General features: G+C 37.7%; 1 protein-coding gene across 5 annotated transcripts in view; it reads right to left on the bottom strand.

Moving 5' to 3' along the window:
* TAB3 (TGF-beta activated kinase 1 (MAP3K7) binding protein 3) overlaps positions 1-18,923 on the bottom strand; it is a 66,638-nt gene that overhangs the window by 25,925 nt on the left and 21,790 nt on the right. For 3 of the 5 annotated variants that reach the window (XR_013760987.1, XM_079122884.1, XM_079122885.1), the window contains 2 exons: positions 11,436-11,522; positions 2,026-2,217 (listed from right to left, as the gene is read on the bottom strand). Coding sequence is in view for 4 of the 5 variants with exons in the window: in XM_079122884.1 (XP_078979010.1) it covers positions 2,026-2,127 (102 nt within the window). In the remaining variant the exon portion in view is untranslated. The remainder of the gene's footprint in view (positions 1-2,025; positions 2,218-11,435; positions 11,523-18,923) is intronic. The other 2 variants (XM_079122886.1, XM_079122887.1) reach the window with 1 other exon arrangement.

Below are 18,923 nucleotides of genomic sequence, written 5' to 3'. Positions count from 1 at the left end.
AACACATTTTACTATTTGATATTTTTATTATTAATCTTGAAATTGCATGTTTTCTACATAATGAATTATGTCCCCTAACTGGTCTCATCACAAAAAGGATCCAAATTCAAACTGCTAAAAACAGATTTATCAGCTTATTCAACTACATGTCTATAGTGACAAACTGAGTAAATTTTCCTTTTTAGAAAAATTTAAAATCACAAATGGAAGATATTTACAGAAGTATTGGCAAAAAACCCCCACCGGAACAGATTCAAATGCCATATTTGACTTGCTAAATGTCATAAAAAAGACAAACAAATGGGTGAAAATGTGTCAAAGAGTAAATAAATGGTTAAAGAAATAAAAATTGTCTAGTTGGATAAAGAGATCAGAATGACTGCCCAGAGAGGTTTTAAGGCTTGCATTTTAAATGCAAACTTGTAAATTTCACAGATTTTTAGAGTGAACAAAGAAGCTTTTCTAGAGCCAGCAGGTGGTAAATCTGATACACTGTACTAATCCCAAAGGAAGAAAAAAAGTGAAAGACTTAGAACAATGCAAATAACAACAAATGTTCACCACATAGAATTTCAAGTTCTATTCACTTAGTGTAGTTAAGTGGCCATTAAAAAATGCATGTACCAAAAGCCAAACAAAATAAGGTCAGAATTCAGTGGGGCCCTGGGATAGGTGAAGAAAGTGATTTCTAGGACATATTTTTTCAAGTAGAAGACGCTCCTGCTTGGTTTCACTCCAGTGGGAAGATACCTTTGGTCTACCACAGACTCAAATGGGGCTAAAGGGCTGAGATTCTGACTGGGAGTGTGTTACAAAATACAAAGGCAACCCGGGCATGGTGTTGCATGCCTGTAATCCCAGGTGACATGAAGCGGTGAGGCTGAAGCAGGAGGATTACAAGTTCAAGGCCAGCCTCAGCAATTTAGTAAGACCCTGTCTCAAAATAAAAAGGGATGTGGGTCAGTGGTAAAGTGCCTCTGGGTTCAATCCCTGGTACCAAAACAAAACAAAAAGGCAATCTAACACAAAAACTATAAGCCCAAAGGGGCTAGGCCTAGTAAAGGGTTTGCAAAGGAAGCGCCTGTTACCACTATTATTCTATACGTCTCTACTTGTATATAAACTTCCCTGTTTACAGGTTTAGGTTATATCCTCAGTTACACTGCACTAAGGTAGTGTGAACATTTGAGTACTGACTGCATGTGAAGAAGACCAATGGGTAGAGTGGAAGTACAGCTCCCAAAAGTAAACTAATTGGCAAAGTGCCATAACCCCAAACACAGAGATCCTGTGAAGGATTATACAAAACCAACAGGGGAAGCAGCAGGCCTGTTTACTCTTTTGTCCCTTGAGTGGGAAGACACATTCTATTTCAGAGATAAAAGAATTATTTCACTGTAGGACAAGATAAGGGGAATGCTTATGAACTAAAAGTGGATTTACACTTCAAATCAGGTATTAGTATAAGAATTTACCAACCAAAAAACCAGTAAGAAAGACTCAGAAATGGATAGTGTACTTCTAAAGAAGTTAACATGATAATTTGAGATTCAAAATTCGATTCTAGAGGGTCGGGGTATAGCTCAGGGATAGAGTTCTTGCCTAGCATGCATGAAATTCTGGGTTCCATCCCCAAAATTCAAAAGTTAAAGAATATTTCTTTTCCTCTTTGCTACATGCCTTTACATTTTCCTTAACATCAATGGTTCTCCATGGAGAGATTTTTGCCTCTCATGGAGCATTTGGCAATGTTTGGAGATATTTTTGGCTGTTACAACTATGGATATACTACTGGTATCTAATGGGTAGAGGCCAGGGAGGCTGCTAAACATTATACTGGGCATAAGGCTGAACTCCATAACAAAGAATTATCCAGCCCCAAATATCAACAGTGTCAAGATTGAGAAATCCTGTTTGAAATGCCACCCGCCCCCAACAAACAAAAGTTTCAGTTACCACAATACAAAGTCAACACTAATAAGGAAAACTATAACTTAAAATCACTATCAGTAGCAGGAAATTTACCTGTAACATGCATTGAGACACCACACCCTCTGGAATTTCAGGAAAACGTTGTCGGAGATCATGGAGAACCTGAATATCAAGCTGTGGACTGCTTTGCGCCATGCCAGAACAAATGATGGTCAAATTTCTCTTAGGAAATTGATGTTAACCGGCTTTCCAAAAGTAATGATCTTCCAACACCATAGTCATTTCCTATTAAAATAAAATAAAAGTTAAGCCTAATTACATATTTTACTTTATTCAGTTACCAATGTATTACAAATAAGAAATGCTAAAAAGATACCTAATTTCAAGGTTAGAAAACTGAGGGATTCAACTAAGCCAGAGAGTCTTCTGATGTAATATAACCAACCGGGCTTAAAAAAAAAATTCAGCTTCTTTTTTTTTTTTTTTTTTTTTTTTTTTTTGTGGTGCTGGGGATTGAACCCAGAGCCTTGTACTTGCAAGGCAAGCACTCTACCCACTGAGCTATATCCCCAGCCCTCAGCTTCATTTTAATGTTGAAAAAAATAGCAACTAGATTTAAAGTAAGGAGTGTTATTATTGGCAACCATATTTTTTTAAGCCTTGAGAGAACCTACTTAGGCATAATCGCTCGTGCTTTTCCAAGGGCTATTTCACTCCTCTAAAGCACAGTAATTATTTTGATGTCTGAAAAGTCACAGATGACACAATGATACATCTGCCAGAAATGCTTTCTATCTTCCCTCCCAACCACCCTGTTTCTCCAAGTCCTACTGATCCTGTACCTGTCGACTATGGTAGCATGTCCCCTGAGGATGCTCCCACCGACACCCTGCCATCCAGTCCTGCTGCCATGCCTACACTGGTTAGAGAGACTTCTGTGCTGCCATTGCAGGCTGTGCTTACCCTCACACTAGACTACAACTGTATACCTAAGAATCTCTCATATAAAACTTCAGCTCCTCCTGGACCATGCTATTATGCCAGAGAGTGGGGAAGTACTCAAAAAATGAGAGCATGTGATAAGGAATGGTAGTCAGTCTGAAGAGGCTCCCAACAGTCAAACCTGTAAGAAGTGGACAACAAAATAGAGAACAATAATGAATTATAAGCCTAGGGAAAAGAGGAATCTAAGTTCATAACAATGACAGTTAAATAGGTGTGTAAATACATGGGAGAGAAGGGAAGGTTTCTACTGACAGTAGAATCCAAATGGTAAATGTGCAGAACATTGGAGTAGGAAAAATCATTTTGCAGTCATCACAGTATAGACCTGCTTCAAGTAAGTATTATCCATCAATGGATGCTAAATCTAGGGAAATTTTGGATGAATAGTATATATTATACATGATCTTACAAATGTTTTTTCCCAAAGTTTGTTAATTGCAAGGGAGGGATTATAATTATCTAGTGGATAAGCTGAACAACTTCAGGCCTCTGTGATCAAAATGGTATCATCAATGAAGGCCAGATAGACAGCATATACCTCCAGATGTGACATCCTGAAAGGGATACATCACTTGACAGCATGCCAGTCAGGAACGTAGAATCTGAAACTACTCATGAAGAAACAGACAAACGCAAAATTAAAGATGTTCTATTTTTAAAACGGGGGAGGAGCAAGGTGTGGTGGCACACACCTATAATCCCAGCTACTTGGGAGGTTAAGGCAGGAGAATCAAAAGTTCAAGGCCAGTCTCAGCAATTTAGCAAGAACCTATCTCAAAAGAGGGCTGGAGACAAAAACGCAGTGGTAGAGCACCACTGGGTTCAACCCCCATTGCCGGCTGTGTGTGCTGGTGGTTGGGGGAGCGGAGATGGGTGATGATGTCTTCAAAAATGCCCATGTCATAAATGACAAAGGCCAGAAAAATGTCCCAGGTTAAAATAATAGAGACATGACAAAACTAACCTGATCCTAAACTGAATCTTAAGGTTCAGGAAAAATGTCATACAAAAACGAATCAAAAGACAAAAATGAATTATGGATGGTATATTACAAGTATTCTATTCATGTTAAATGTATCAAATGTACTAAGTGTACTGAATTGATAACTGCTATGGCTGCATACAAGAATATATTCCCAATTTTAGGAATGAAACAATGAAGCTTTTAGAGATAAAGGGCATACAACTTATTCTCAAATAGGTTAGGAAAAATATGTATCTTGAATATGTGTGTATACTCAAAAATGTACATACACGTATATACACACAGAAGAAACAAACTATAAGGCAAACAGGGAACCATGTTAATAGGTGCATCTGAGTAAAGGTTATATAGTATTATTTGAACTTTTATTTTTGCAATTTCTGTGAGTTTCAAATTACTTACAAATAAAAAGTAAAAATAAAGATGAAAACAAAAATCAAATGCCAAAAAAAGTCTGTAGTCTTTTCAAGGCTCATGCTTCACTCACTACTGCATTTCCAAAGCCCAACCCCAATATCTGCTCAAATATATTAAATGATGAATTGACTGTACTATACTAAACCAACCTGATAGATTTCAGTAAAATACTTTTTTTTTTTTGGTACCAGGGATTGAATCCAGGAGAGCCTAACCACTGAGCCACATCCCCAGCCCTTTTTTATATTTTATTTATAGACAGGGTCTCACTGAGATGCTTAGGGCCTCGCTAAGTTGCTGAGGCTGGCTTTGAACTCACAATCCTCCTGCCACAGCCTCCTGAGCTGCTGGGATTATTAGCATGTGCCATCATGCCCAGCTTCCCTAAACTGTCCCCCACCTGACCTTTCACAAATACTGAGGAAGCAGAGATTACCTATGTACAACAATCTGTAAGTGCTTACGAAAAAAGAAAAATAAGTTTAGACTACTGTATCAATGAGTAGATTTTCCCAGTTTGCCCATTTCAAAAATATTCCAAATCTGAAATGCTGGGATATTACTAGATTAATCATCTAGGTTTTAATTTAAAATGTAAATTATTTCAAAGCCTTAAGTGATTAACTTTTTTTCTGAAACAGGGTTTTAATTATCCTCTTTTTTGGAGGGGAGAGGATACTGGAGATTGAACCCAGGGGCACTTTAGCACTGAGCTACATTCCCAGTCCTTTTTATTTTGTGAGAGAGGGTCTCACTCAGCTCACTCAGCTGCCGAGGCTGGCCTTGAACTTGCAGTCCTCCTGCCTCTGCCTCCCAAGTCATTGCGATTACAGGCGTGAACCACCTAATAATCCATCTTCTTGATCAAAACAAACATTGCCTTCCATTTTCACAATAAAGCAATCTATAATTTTCACTAACCAAAGGAATTCTAGCTAGATGAGTAAACTTGCCAAGTCACTGAAGCTCTAAGGCAGCACTGTCCAATAAAAATATAATGCAAGTCACTTACCTAATTTTAAATGCTCTAGTGGCCACATTAAAAAGTAAAAACAAAGAGCTAAAAATAATTTTAAACCAGTATATCAAAAATATTGGTTTAATCAATATAAAAATTGATATTCTACATTATTTTTGTCAAACTAAGTCCTTGAAATCCAGTTAATAGCACATCTCAATTCGACTGGTCACATTTTTCAATGCCCAGTAACCGTCTATGGTTAGTGACTATTGTACAGGACAGTACAGCTCTAAAATTTTAGGATCTTCATTTAAATGATAGGCTAAGACAACCCTTGGATTCCTTAATTCAATATAGGTGGAGCATTCCTTATCCAGAAGTCCAAAATCTAAAATGTTCCAAATCTGAAACTTTTTGAATACCAACTGATGCTCAAAATTATTTTCAGGTTTTGGAACATTTCCAATTTTCGTATCAGGGATGCTCAACCAAAAAAGCCTAGGCAAACATTCCCAAATCTGAAAAAATATGACCTCTTAAATATTTCTGGTTCCAAGCACTTTGGATAAAAGATACTTAACCTGTATCTCCTTTGAGGGTATACAAAAGATGAGGCACAGGATCTAGCACAGACTAGGTATTCAATATATATTCATTAGGTGAAATGAAAAAAAAACTCAGTTTAATAGCAAAATGACTAATCAAATCTGCTTATATTTATAGAAATAACTTCCCTATCAGGAAATGATCCCTAACATTTGAGGGGTTGACCATATTCAGAATACTTCATGGCAACTTAATCAAAGCTTCAATAAAGGGCTTCTCATGTACCCAAAGGCTTGAGATTCCCTAGCGGCACCAAAAAATGGTTTTGTTCATTTCCCCACCCTAAAAGTCTTTAATACAAGGACCATACAATTGTCTCTTTATCAGATAGAAGAAAAGATGACAAGAGTCAAAAAGGACAGACGTTTCAGATGTCAAAAGCATGGGCTTCATATACCTCAGAGCTACTGGGAGCTACTGGTTCTCAAATAGCTTTGTCAGCCTCCAGAGATCTCTGGTGCTACACCAAGGCCAAAGTTACCGTTAATTTTATCACTATTATTAGCTGCCATTTACTAAACCACTATGCCATTAGTAGCATATGATTATGTCCAATTTATAAATAAGAAAATGAGCTCAGAATGAGCAGATGGCAGACTCTTGACTCAAATCCAAGCCTGTCTTCTCCAAAGTCTGTGGTCTTCCCTACATCACTCACTGGTATGTACCATGGACATCCCGAAGACACACTCCCAATAATGAGTGCCTTTCTTTCACTGGCAGGCAAAAAAATACAGCAAACCCTCATTGGCTTATCATCCGAATAGGAAGCTATAGGTATATGAGGAGGTGGAGGGTTCGGAGGGGGAAGGAATTCTTTAACAAATAATTTAGCTCTTTCAGGACACACACAAAAGTCCTAAAGGGAGGAAGTTGCCTTATATGTACATTTGAAAAATCATATTAAAGTATCTTTCAAATTGAAGCCAACAACTTGCACGCCCATAAGATGGTAACTATCTTAAAAGATGATTAATGGTGGACTGACTTTTCACAACAAATACAATCTAAACTGATAAAGAGCCAGGTGTGGTGGCATATGCCTGTAATCCCAGCAACTTGGGAGGCTGAGACAGAATTGCAAGTTCAAGGCCAGTCTCAACAACTCAGAGTGGCCGTAAGCAACTTAGTGAGACCCTGTCTCAAAATAGAAAATAGAGCTAGGGATGTTGCTCAGTGGTAAAGCCCTTGGGTTTAATCCCCTGTACCCTCCCTAAAAAAATTGTTAAAGACATATTTTTCTTAAGGAATTATGTATGTAATCTTTTGTGTGTGTGTGTGTGTTGCTAGGGATTGAACCCAGGGCTTTGTGCTTGCTAGACAAGCGCTCTGCCAACTGAGCTATATCCCCAGCTCTTATGCATATAATCTTAACAGTGGTTGGCACTCTGCCCTCTACAAACATTCATGCATATAAGCACTGACTGATGTGGATAATCATTTAGTATTTCACAGTACAATATAGTATACTCAAATAAACAATTTCTTGAACATTATATAATATTAAAATGTTTTAAAAAGTGATTTTCCTTTTGTGCACAAAGGGGTTAGGCCAACAGTTTACAAACAGAAAATGTTCTGGTCAATAAATTAAGTCAGCTTCCTTTAAAAATACTTAACATTTTACAGTAAAGTACTATACTATTTTTTTTTTATTTAGTCCCATAGAAAACAACTAAAATGAAAACACTACTGTCTATCATATAGTGTCTTACAGATCTGGCTACAATGCAGATCAAAACATACACTCCATTCTTATCCATAAATATCAATGTATGCACCAATTACTTTGAAAAATACACAGACTTTAACATTAAAATGGGCTGCTATTTTTAACCCAATATTAAAATTATTGAATGATAGTTTGACACTTTAAAACTAGGTAGAGGACTCAAACAGTATCTACACCACACAGGCTAGTTTCAAATGTGACCAAACTCCTGGGACATCCTTGAAACACCCCCACTAAAGAAGCCTAGACGGAATACAGAGCTGTGTGGGTAGTAACCCTAGATCAAGAAAGAAGAAATACTGAAGGTATAAGCTCTATGATCATCATGTAGTTCAGGGCCAAATGAACCAAGAGATTCTGCAGGGTTGAGCCATTATTGCCTGTCAGCTTTGTGGGGACTCCTAATTTTTGAAGGCAAGACAGTGTCTGGAGGGACCAGATACTCGGCTTAGCAGGAGCATCATGAAGGCTTCCTTCAGTTTCTTCATGCGGCCACCTCCCCAATTCAGAGTACTAGCACCACAAGGCACAGAGGGTTCTGCTTCTGAAAAAGCAGCTGCTAGGATTTGTCCCCAAAGAATTCCTCCTCCTACAGAGGAAGTTCCCCTGCAGGTCTGTTCTGATACCACAATTCCCCACACTTGAGAGAAAATGATGTGGACATTTAAGTGCTTTGTTTCTATAGCCTTTTCTGAGCTCAGCAAACACACAGGATGGTGCCATTATGGCTCAGAGTGCTGTACCTCTGCCAGAATTTTAGCTCACTTCCTAAAATAATTATATCAGAGGTTGCAAACCAATCGTCTATGGGCCAAATCCAGCCCCACAGCCCACAGATCTGCCTGGTTTGAACTTGGCAGTGCTTAAAAAGAAAGTTAAGCTACATTTTAAAATAAGAAGACTTCACATAAAAATTTATATATCTAGTTTGCTAGATGGTTTGCAAATTCAGACAATTTAGCAAATACTAACAACAACTTGTTGAAGCTGGGGTACCACTCCCCTTTTAGAAAGGCCAAATCTGCTCTAGTCCCTAGTTCCTATACTCCCTAGGGGTCCCAGATACCGAGGCCTGGACCTGCTTCATTCATTTACACAGATGCTGGGTTTGTCACGCCAGAAATATGTTCTAAAAGAGGATACTATTGTAAATATCAGTTTAGTCTAATGTGTCTAAGACATACTAGTAAGGCAATAAATCTGGGGCATAATTACAAAAGATTGTCCCAGGACAGGAAAGGTATTTGGCACCCTAGCCATGCCCCCCCCCCCCGCCATAAAAATCCCAGAATACCCAAGTAGCCCCTAGTGGCACACAATCACTCAGCTCACAATCACTGCTATCATGTTAAGATTGGTGAGCATCTCACAGGTTTGAAGTGTGCCTCGAGAGAACTTTTAAGATTAAAAAATGAAAGAACTGCTCATTTTTCTGATTGGGCTAGCCCAGTAATAACTGTTGAACTAAAACAAGTATGTATACCAATATAAAGCTTTGAACTTTATCCATTTTTTTCCTGCTTTGGAGGTTTTGATTTTAGATAATATTAAACAATATTTACCTACCAGTAATGTTGCTAAGTGCTTTACCTCATTTTATTCCCAAAATAATCCCAAGGGAGAGAGTTAATAATATCATCCACATTATACAAGTGAGGAAATTTGAGGCTCAGAGACAGTAAATAATTTGCCTGCTGTCACAATGTTAGCAAGTAGCAAAGTTAGAAATACAAACTTGAAGTCTCAACTTTTAACCACCATTCTCTCCTACTGCTGGCTACCTGGTAAGACTCTTATGATGTCATAACCATAAAAGACAAGTTAAAGCAAAACTTGCTTGCTTTAAAACAGAAGAATATTTGTACTAGACTGAATTTTTCCAGTTAAACAGCAACAAGGTATGGCTGATACTGAAGCATAACAAAAGAGATTTCACTGACGAAGAGTTAGAGTTCTAATTTCAGGATTGCTTTTTGTTCATATATATGAGTTCTACCAAATAACAGATTAGGAAACAATAAGTGCTATTTTTCCTAAATGAGTCTTCTAAATAATATATATATATTATATATTCTAAATAATATATATATATTATATATTCTAAATAATATATATATATTATATATTCTAAATAATATATATATATATATATATATATATTGATACTAGGGATTGAATCCAGGGGCAGTCTACTACTGAGCCTGGCCCTGAACCCTTTTTTATTTTTATTTTGAGATAGGGTCTCCCTAAGTTGCTCAGGGCTTCCCCAAGTTGCTGAGGCTGGCTTTGAACTTGTGATCCTCCTGCCTTAGCCTCCCGAGCCGCTGGGACTGCAGGCATGTGCCACCACACCCAGCAGACTTCCAAATAATTTCTAAAACAATCATCCTATACGATAATTCATTACAGTGGAAACCACTTTGAAATTGTCACAATATTCACTACATCTATCTCAAATTCTGTTATATTCTCAAAAGAGAAATGAGGCCCAAATAACATTTATATTAAAATAGTAATCAAAAACATTTTCAAATTAAATAACCCCCAACAAATAGAAGCATAATCAGATTTCATTTAACTGTAACACCACCCCGAATGAATATCTATTTGTCAATTGCAACCTACACATAGAACTATTTATAGATATGCACAAATCTGTAGGTAGTAAACACACAGAATCCCAGCCAAGAGGGGAAAGAAGGAACAATACCCCAGTTTTCTAACAGCATTCTCTAATAAAAGGAACCAGGGCCCTATAGAGAAATGGCTGATTCTAAAACAGGGTCAGGAAATATACAAGATAAGTCTGGGGCATCTTGTAGTGCCAGAGAGTATGGAAGTACTCAAATGAAACTCCACATCATCTTCAACCACAAGAATGGAATCCTGATTAGAATAAGTTATACTTCATGTATGTATAATATGTCAAAATACATTCTACTGTCATGAATATCTAAAAGGAACAAATTTTTTAAAAAATCCATCACCACAGGGACATGGCAAAACAACACAGGAGCCAACTGAAGGATCTCCCAATTGCCAGAGCTGGAAAAACTGGAACATGAAAACAAATAAAATAGTGTTGGATTAAAATTCAAGCTGTAAAAATAAACATCCATAAGCCCATACTGATATAAAGAAGTGGTTAAATAAATGGGCAAATGAGAGATGAATTTCTGACACTGAAGTATTCCAAATAATTTATTTATGTGGATCATTTACCCACGGAGAAGGAGCATAACTTCCCAGTCCTTAAATGTGCACTGTTGGTAGTACGTACTCTTGATATGATGGGATTAGAATGTCAAAAGGCACTTTATCTTTGTGGTCTTCTCAAAAATTCATAACTCCATTCTAACCGTGAGAAAAACATCTGACTAATCCCACCTGAGGCATATTCTACAAAATACCTGAGAAGTACTCCTCAAAACTGTCCAGGTCATCAAAAACAAAGAAAGTCTAAGAAATTATCACAGCCAAGAGAAGCCTAAGGAGACATAACAACCAAATGTGATGTGGTTTCCTAGATGGAATCCTGAAACACACACACACACACACACACAAAATACATTAGATTAAAAACTAAGGAAATCAGAATAATATGGATTTTAGTTAATAAAAATGGCTTAGTATTGGTTCATTAATTGTAACAAGTTCATCAAGCTAATGTAGGCTATTAATAATAGTGGGAACTGGGTACAGGATCTATGGAGACTCTCCATATCAGTTTCCCAATTATTCTGTAAAATTAAAACTGTTCTAAAAAAGAAATCTTTAAAATTAGGAAAAAAAAATACCTCAATATGGTCTATGAACCCTGGCATAGGAGTTTTTAAATTCACATCTCCAGCTCTGAAAGTGCTTCTTTTCAGTAGTCTAGAAATCTGCAAAAATGAAGAGATAATTATCCTTTGTTAACTTCCCAACTCAATATGGAAAATGACAAAAACTAGTAAACTTCTGGTGCCTTAAAGTAACAGCAGACAGGATGCTAGACCACACTTTCACAGCAGGTGGCTCTTTTCCCAAGCTGAATCTTCTACTTTTCTTTTAGATCAAAAATTCTTCTATAGTAATTAAGTTCTACATTATTCCATAGAAGAAAGTCACAGTTCAAACAGGCAAAAACATAGTCCTCTGCGGAACTTCTTAAGGCATTTGTGGCATACTTGGTTGGAACTTACATGCTGAACCTTCTATTCTATTTAGAAATGATTACGCCTGAGCCTATAATGTGGGCATATAGTTTGTAACTGCATAGGTGAAATAGTATATAACATTTTTTAAAATGCTGACTACTATACAAACTGTTTTTGTCCTGTGAAAAGCAATTTATATATAGAATAGTAACTATCCATTTATTTTGACAAATAGTCATACTCTCTCCACCATTTGGAGGTTACATGCAATCTCAGTAAACCTAGTAATTCAATGTTAATGTTATCATTTTAGGGCAAATATTGGCTTACATCAGGGTTATCATGCATACAAGTTTCTAACTCATCTACTGGGTAAACTTCATGTTACAACCACAGTAGAGTTAAAATAACATACCGTTTATAACCTATATTTTCGGAATTTTCTATACTTTTTAGTACTTGTTAACTTCTCACTTTATCCTGAATAATGTACAAAAAATAAACTTCAAGTGTGAGCAAAAATTACTGCTCACCTATCTGAACACTGTTTCTACCATGCATACCTTTTTCCACTTTCTGATATGACAACGCAAACCTATCCCACAATCATGTTATTTTTACCATGAACCTCAATGAGCAGCTTTCTCCCCTTCTAAAACAGCTACAGATCATTTTGTATTTATCACCACTTTTAGCACTTGAAATAATATATTTATTAACGTTAAATTTTTCTCTAGGTTTTATCAATATAAATCTTGAAAATAAGAACCAAACATACTCTTTTGATGACTGTCTTGTACATAATAAATGCTCAGAATAAATGACAAAAAATAGGACTTGAAATGGAAATCTAATTTGTTCTGGTTAAGGTGCTCCAATATTTTTGCTGGGTTCATTCTTAAGTGACATTATTTAAAAAGAAAGGACAACCTATTAGTGATATATGCCAGAGGCAGATCATCTCCACATTTTATTACTTAGTAGTGTTTTTCTAATGTTGGGTTGTGACCTTTTACTAAATAATATAATAAATTTACTAAATGATGACCACTCTAAGAAAAAAAGGGAGAAAAAACCTCCTGTTCACTCATTTACTTGCTTGTCATCTTCACAGGAGCAGAGACATTTCTCTGTTGTTCTTTTCATGTCTATAATCAGCACCTGTGAGAAGAGTACCTGACCCGGTCTCGGATCCAAGATGGCGGTCTAGAGGGAGGCTGCGTTCCTTGTCACTCCGCAACGCCGGATTTAAGCAGAGGACATCTGTTTCTCGGTGAGGCAGTTTTTGCTGCTTATCGATCCCCTGCTCTTTACCCCATTTGTCTGCTGTGATGACCTGCAGTCTGCCAGCATATCGATGCCTTTTTTGACAGCAGATTGCTCACTGTCAGGTGTCTATCATCTGCCATTTGCCTGCCTCTCACCTGTCCATCGCCTGCCTTACCCCTATCCACCACCCAACGCTCGAGGTTCACCTCCCGACCCTCCGACAGCTGCCAGCAGATTGACCGCAGACCGCCAGTGGAGAACCAGCTGCCTGCTGCTGCCTGGAAGTTCACTGTCACAGTACCTGCAGGTTTGATTACACGTGGCTGCCGCCATTTTGAGACAACAGCCAGGCCCTGTAGGACCCCTGGCCGGACTGACTGAGTCCCGTCTCCAGGATCCCTCAGCCCAACCGATCACTCCCTGCCTCTGGGGCCCTCACATCAACTGACTGCTCCCTGCCTCCAGGACCCCCAGACCAACTGACTGCGCCCTATCACCGGGACCCCTGACTGACTGACTGCACCCGGCCTCCAGGATCCCACAACCACACCAAACACACCCGACCTCCAGGACCCCTGCCGGACCAACTGCATCCTGTCTCCAGGACCTCCAGCTGACCACGTCCACCCCTGAGCTGCAGCTCCCCATTTGCCAACACATTTGGAAGCCAGAGCAGCCATCATGGATAATCCTGGAAGCCATAGCTCCGATCTTCGGGTGGGGCAAATCCCATCCTGAGACGCCTGCTGGAGGCTTGAAGCTCATTGTCAGGTACTTCTCATGCATCAGGCTACTGAACACTGGGAGGTTTCATTACAATATGACTATTATACAGTAGATTTTCTTTTTTCTCCTTTTTAAAAAAAAATATTTAAGTTTTTCTTTCTTTACGTTTCTTGCTTTCTTTTCCTTCTGTTTACCTGTTCCCTCAGAGTCACTTTCTCCCTTTTTTACATGATGTTATTGTCCCCATAGGGACTATTTGGTCTAGGATTGCATAGTGTCTGGTTTGGGCACTGCTAATATTGATCTCCCCTTAAAAAAAGGGTTTTGGAAACCTACAGGGCCACTGTAAGCCTATAGGGGGAAATCTGCAATACCCCAGATCTGCAGCGCTAGAGGGGAAGATACATGAACAACATGAAAAAACAAGGGAAGAAAATGATCCAAACCAATCTAGATTCTATAGTAATAGAATCCAATGACAGTATGTTAGAAGAAATGTCAGAAAAGGACTTCAGATTATACGTGATTAAGATGATTCGCAAAGCAAAGGATGAGATAAGAGAGCAAATGCAGGCAATGAATGATAATACCAATAAGCTGAAAGAGCACCTGCAGGAAGCAAAAGATCATTTCAACAAAGAGATAGAGATTCTCAAAAAAAAAAACAAACGGAAATCCTTGAAATGAAGGAGACAATAAACCAAATAAAAAACTCAATGGAAAGCATCACCAACAGACTAGACCACTTGGAAGACAGAACCTCAGACAATGAAGACAAAATATTTAATCTTGAAAATAAAGTCTCCCAAACAGAGAAGATGGTAAGAAATCATGAACAGAATCTCCAAGAACTATGGGACATCATGAAAAGACCAAATTTAAGAATTATTGGGATTGAGGAAGGCACAGAGATACAAACCAAAGGAATGAACAACCTATTCAATGAAATAATAGCAGAAAATTTCCCAAACCTGAAGAATGAAATGGAAAATCAAATACAAGAGGCTTACAGAACACCAAATGCACAGAATCACAACAGATCCACACCAAGGCACATTATAATGAAAATGCCTAACATTCAAAATAAAGATAGGATTTTGAAGGTCGCGAGAGAAAAGCATCAGATTACATATCGGGGGAGACCAATACAGATAGGAGCAGACTTCTCAACCCAGACTCTAAAAGCTAGAAGGGCCTGGACCAACATATTTCAAGCTCTGAAAGAACATGGTTGCCAACCAAGAATCCTATACCCAGCAAAACTAACCTTCAGATTTGAAGATTAAATAAAATCCTTCCATGATAAACAAAAGTTAAAAGAATTTACAAATAGAAAGCCTGTGCTACAGAATGTTCTAAACAAAATATTCCATGAGGAGGAAATGAAAAACAACAATGAGGGTCAGCAAAGGGAGGAACTACCTTAGAGGAAAACCACTCAAAGGAGAAACCAAGCCATCTTAAAAACCAAAAATAAGCCAAATGACTGGGAATACAAATCATTTCTCAATAGTAACCCTGACCGTTAATGGCCTAAACTCATCAATCAAAAGACATAGACTGGCAGAATGGATTAAAAAGAAAGACCCAACAATATGCTGCCTGCAAGAGACTCATCTCATAGAAAAAGACATCCACAGACTAAAGGTGAAAGGATGGGAAAAAACCTACCACACACATGGACCCAGTAAAAAAGCAGGGGTTTCCATCCTTATATCAGATAAAGTGGACTTCAAGCCAAAGATAGTCAGAAGGGATAAAGAAGGACATTTCATACTGCTTAAGGGAACCATAAATCAGGAAGACGTAACAATAGTAAATATTTATGCCCCAAACAATGGTGCATCCCTGTACATCAAACAAATCCTTCTCAATTTCAAGAATCACATAGACCACAACACAATAATTCTGAGCGACTTTAATGCACCACTGTCACCACTAGATAGATCTTCCAAACAAAATCCAACCAAAGAAACCATAGAACTCAATAACACAATCAATAACTTAGACTTAATATACATATATAGAATATTCCATCCATCAGTGAGCGGATACACTTTCTTCTCAGCAGCACATGGAACCTTCTCAAAAATAGACCATATGTTATGCCACAAAGCAGCCCTTAGGAAATGCAAAAAAATAGAGATACTGCCTTGTGTTCTATCAGATCATAATAAACTGAGAGCAGAAATCAATGACAAAGTAAAGAAAGGAAATTACTCCAACACTTGGAGACTAAATAATATGCTATTGAATGAAACATGGATAACAAAAAACATCAGGGAGGAGATTAAAAAATTCTTAGAGGTCAATGAGAATGATGACACAACATATCAAAATCTCTGGGACACTATGAAAGCGGTACTAAGAGGAAAATTCATTGCATGCAGCGCATTCCAGAAAAGAATGAAAAGTCAACAATTAAATGACCTAACATTACAGCTCAAAGCCCTAGAAAAAGAAGAACAGAATAACAACAAAAGTAGTAGAAGACAGGAAATAATTAAAATCAGAGCTGAAATCAATGAAATTGAAGCAAAAGAAACTATTCAAAAAATTGACATAACAAAAAGTTGGATCTTTGAGAAAGTAAACAAAACAGATAAACCCTTAGCCACACTAACAAAGAGGAGAGAGAAGACTCAAATTACTAAAATACATGATGCAAAAGGAAATATCACAACAGACACCACAGATACAGAACATAATGAGAAGCTACTTTGAAAATCTGTATTCCAACAAAATAGAAAGAACCGAAGACATTGACAAATTTCTAGAGACATATGCTCCTCCCAAACTGAACCAGGAGGACATACATGATTTAAACAGATCAATATCAAGCAATGAAATAGAAGAAGCCATTAAAAATCTACCATCCAAGAAAAGCCCAGGACCAGATGGATTCTCAGCCGAGTTCTACAAGACCTTCAAAGAAGAACTCATTCCAATACTTCTCAAAGTATTCCAGGAAATAGAAAAGGAGGGTACCCTACTAACTCATTCTATGAAGCTAATATCACCCTCATACCCAAACCAGGAAAAGACACATAAAGGAAAGAAAATTTTAGACCAATATCCTTGATGAATATAGATGCTAAGATCCTTAACAAAATATTAGCAAACCGTATCCAAAAACATATTAAGAAAATTGTGCACCACGATCAAGTGGGGTTCATTCCTGGAATGCAAGGATGGTTAAACATCCGTAAATCAATAAACGTAATCCATCATGTCAATAGACTTAAGGATAAGAATCATATGGTTATTTCAATTGACGCAGAAAAAGCATTTGACAATATACAACACCTCTTCATGCTGAAAACACTAGAAAAAATAGGGATAGTAGGAACATACCTGAACATTGTAAAGGCTATTTATGCTAAGCCCATGGCCAGCATCATTCTTAATGGAGAAAAACTGAAACCATTCCCTTTAAAAACGGGAACAAGACAGGGATGTCCTCTTTCACCACTTCTATTCACCATTGTCCTCGAAACTCTAGCCAGAGCAATTAGGCAGACTAAAGAAATTAAAGGGATACGAATAGGAAAAGAGGAACTTAAGCTGTCACTATTTGCGGATGATATGATTCTTTATTTAGAGGATCCAAAATACTCCTCCAGAAAACTTCTAGACCTCATCACTGAATTCAGCAAAATAGCAGGCTATAAAATCAACACGCATAAATCTACAGCATTTTTATACGCAAGCGATGAAACAGCTGAAAGGGAAATGAGGAAAACAACTCCATTTGCAATAGCCTCAAAAAAAATAAAATATTTAGGTATCAATCTAACCAAAGAGGTAAAAGATCTCTACAATGAAAACTACAAAACACTGAAGAAAGAAATTAAGGAAGACCTTAGAAGATGGAAAGTTCTCCCATGTTCTTGGATAGGCAGAATTAATATTGTCAAAATGGCCATACTACCAAAAGTGCTATACAGATTCAATGCAATTCCAATTAAAATCCCAATGACGTACCTCACAGAAATAGAGCAAGCAATCATGAAATTCATCTGGAAGAATAAGAAACCCAGAATAGCTAAAGCAATCCTTAGCAGGAAGAATGAAACGGGGGGTATCGCAATACCAGAACTTCAACTATACTACAAAGCAATAGTAACAAAAACGGCATGGTATTGGCACCAAAATAGACAGGTAGATCAATGGTACAGAATAGAGGACACGGACACAAATCCAAATAAATACAATTTTCTCATACTAGACAAAGGGGCCAAAAATATGCAATGGAGAAAAGATAGCCTCTTCAACAAATGGTGCTGGGAAAACTGGAAATCCATATGCAACAGAATGAAATTAAACCCCTATCTCTCACCCTGCACAAAACTCAACTCACAATGGATCAAGGACCTTGAAATCAGACCAGAGACCCTGCATCTTATAGAAGAAAAAGTAGGTCCAAATCTTCACCTTGTTGGCTTAGGATCAGACTTCCTTAACAGGACTCCCATAGCACAAGAAATAAAAGCAAGAATCAATAACTGGGATAGATTCAAACTAAATAGCTTTCTCTCAGCAAAGGAAACTATCAGCAATGCGAAGAGAGAGCCTACAGAGTGGGAGAATATCTTTGCCACTCATACTTCAGATAGAGTTCTAATTTCCAGAAGCTATAAAGAACTCAAAAAAGTCTACACCAAGAATACAAATAACCCAATCAACAAATCGGCTAAGGAAATGAACAGACACTTCACAGAAGAAGATGTACAAGCAATCAACAGATATATAAAAAAATGTTCAACATCTTTAGTAATAAGAGAAATGCAAATCAAAACTACACTAAGATTCCATCTCACCCCAATTAGAATGGCGATTATCAAGAACACAAGCAACAACAGGTGTTGGCGAGGATATGGGGAAAAAGGTACACTCATACATTGCTAGTGGGACTGCATATTAGTGCAGCCACTCTGGAAAGCAGTGTGGAGATTCCTTAGAAAACTTGGAATGGACCTACCATTTGACCCAGCTATCCCACTCCTCGGCCTATACCCAAAGGACTTAAAATCAGCACACTACAGAGATACAGCCACATCAATGTTCATAGAGGCTCAATTCACTGTAGCCAGATTGTGGAACCAACCTAGATGCCCTTCAATTGATGAATGGATAAAGAAACTGTGGTGT

This window comes from Sciurus vulgaris (assembly GCF_902686455.1).
Source record: "Sciurus vulgaris genome assembly, chromosome: X".
Classification (NCBI taxonomy): domain Eukaryota; kingdom Metazoa; phylum Chordata; class Mammalia; order Rodentia; family Sciuridae; genus Sciurus; species Sciurus vulgaris.
The sequence above is the reverse complement of the archived record's forward strand: the minus strand, read 5'-3'. Positions and strand labels throughout refer to the sequence as shown.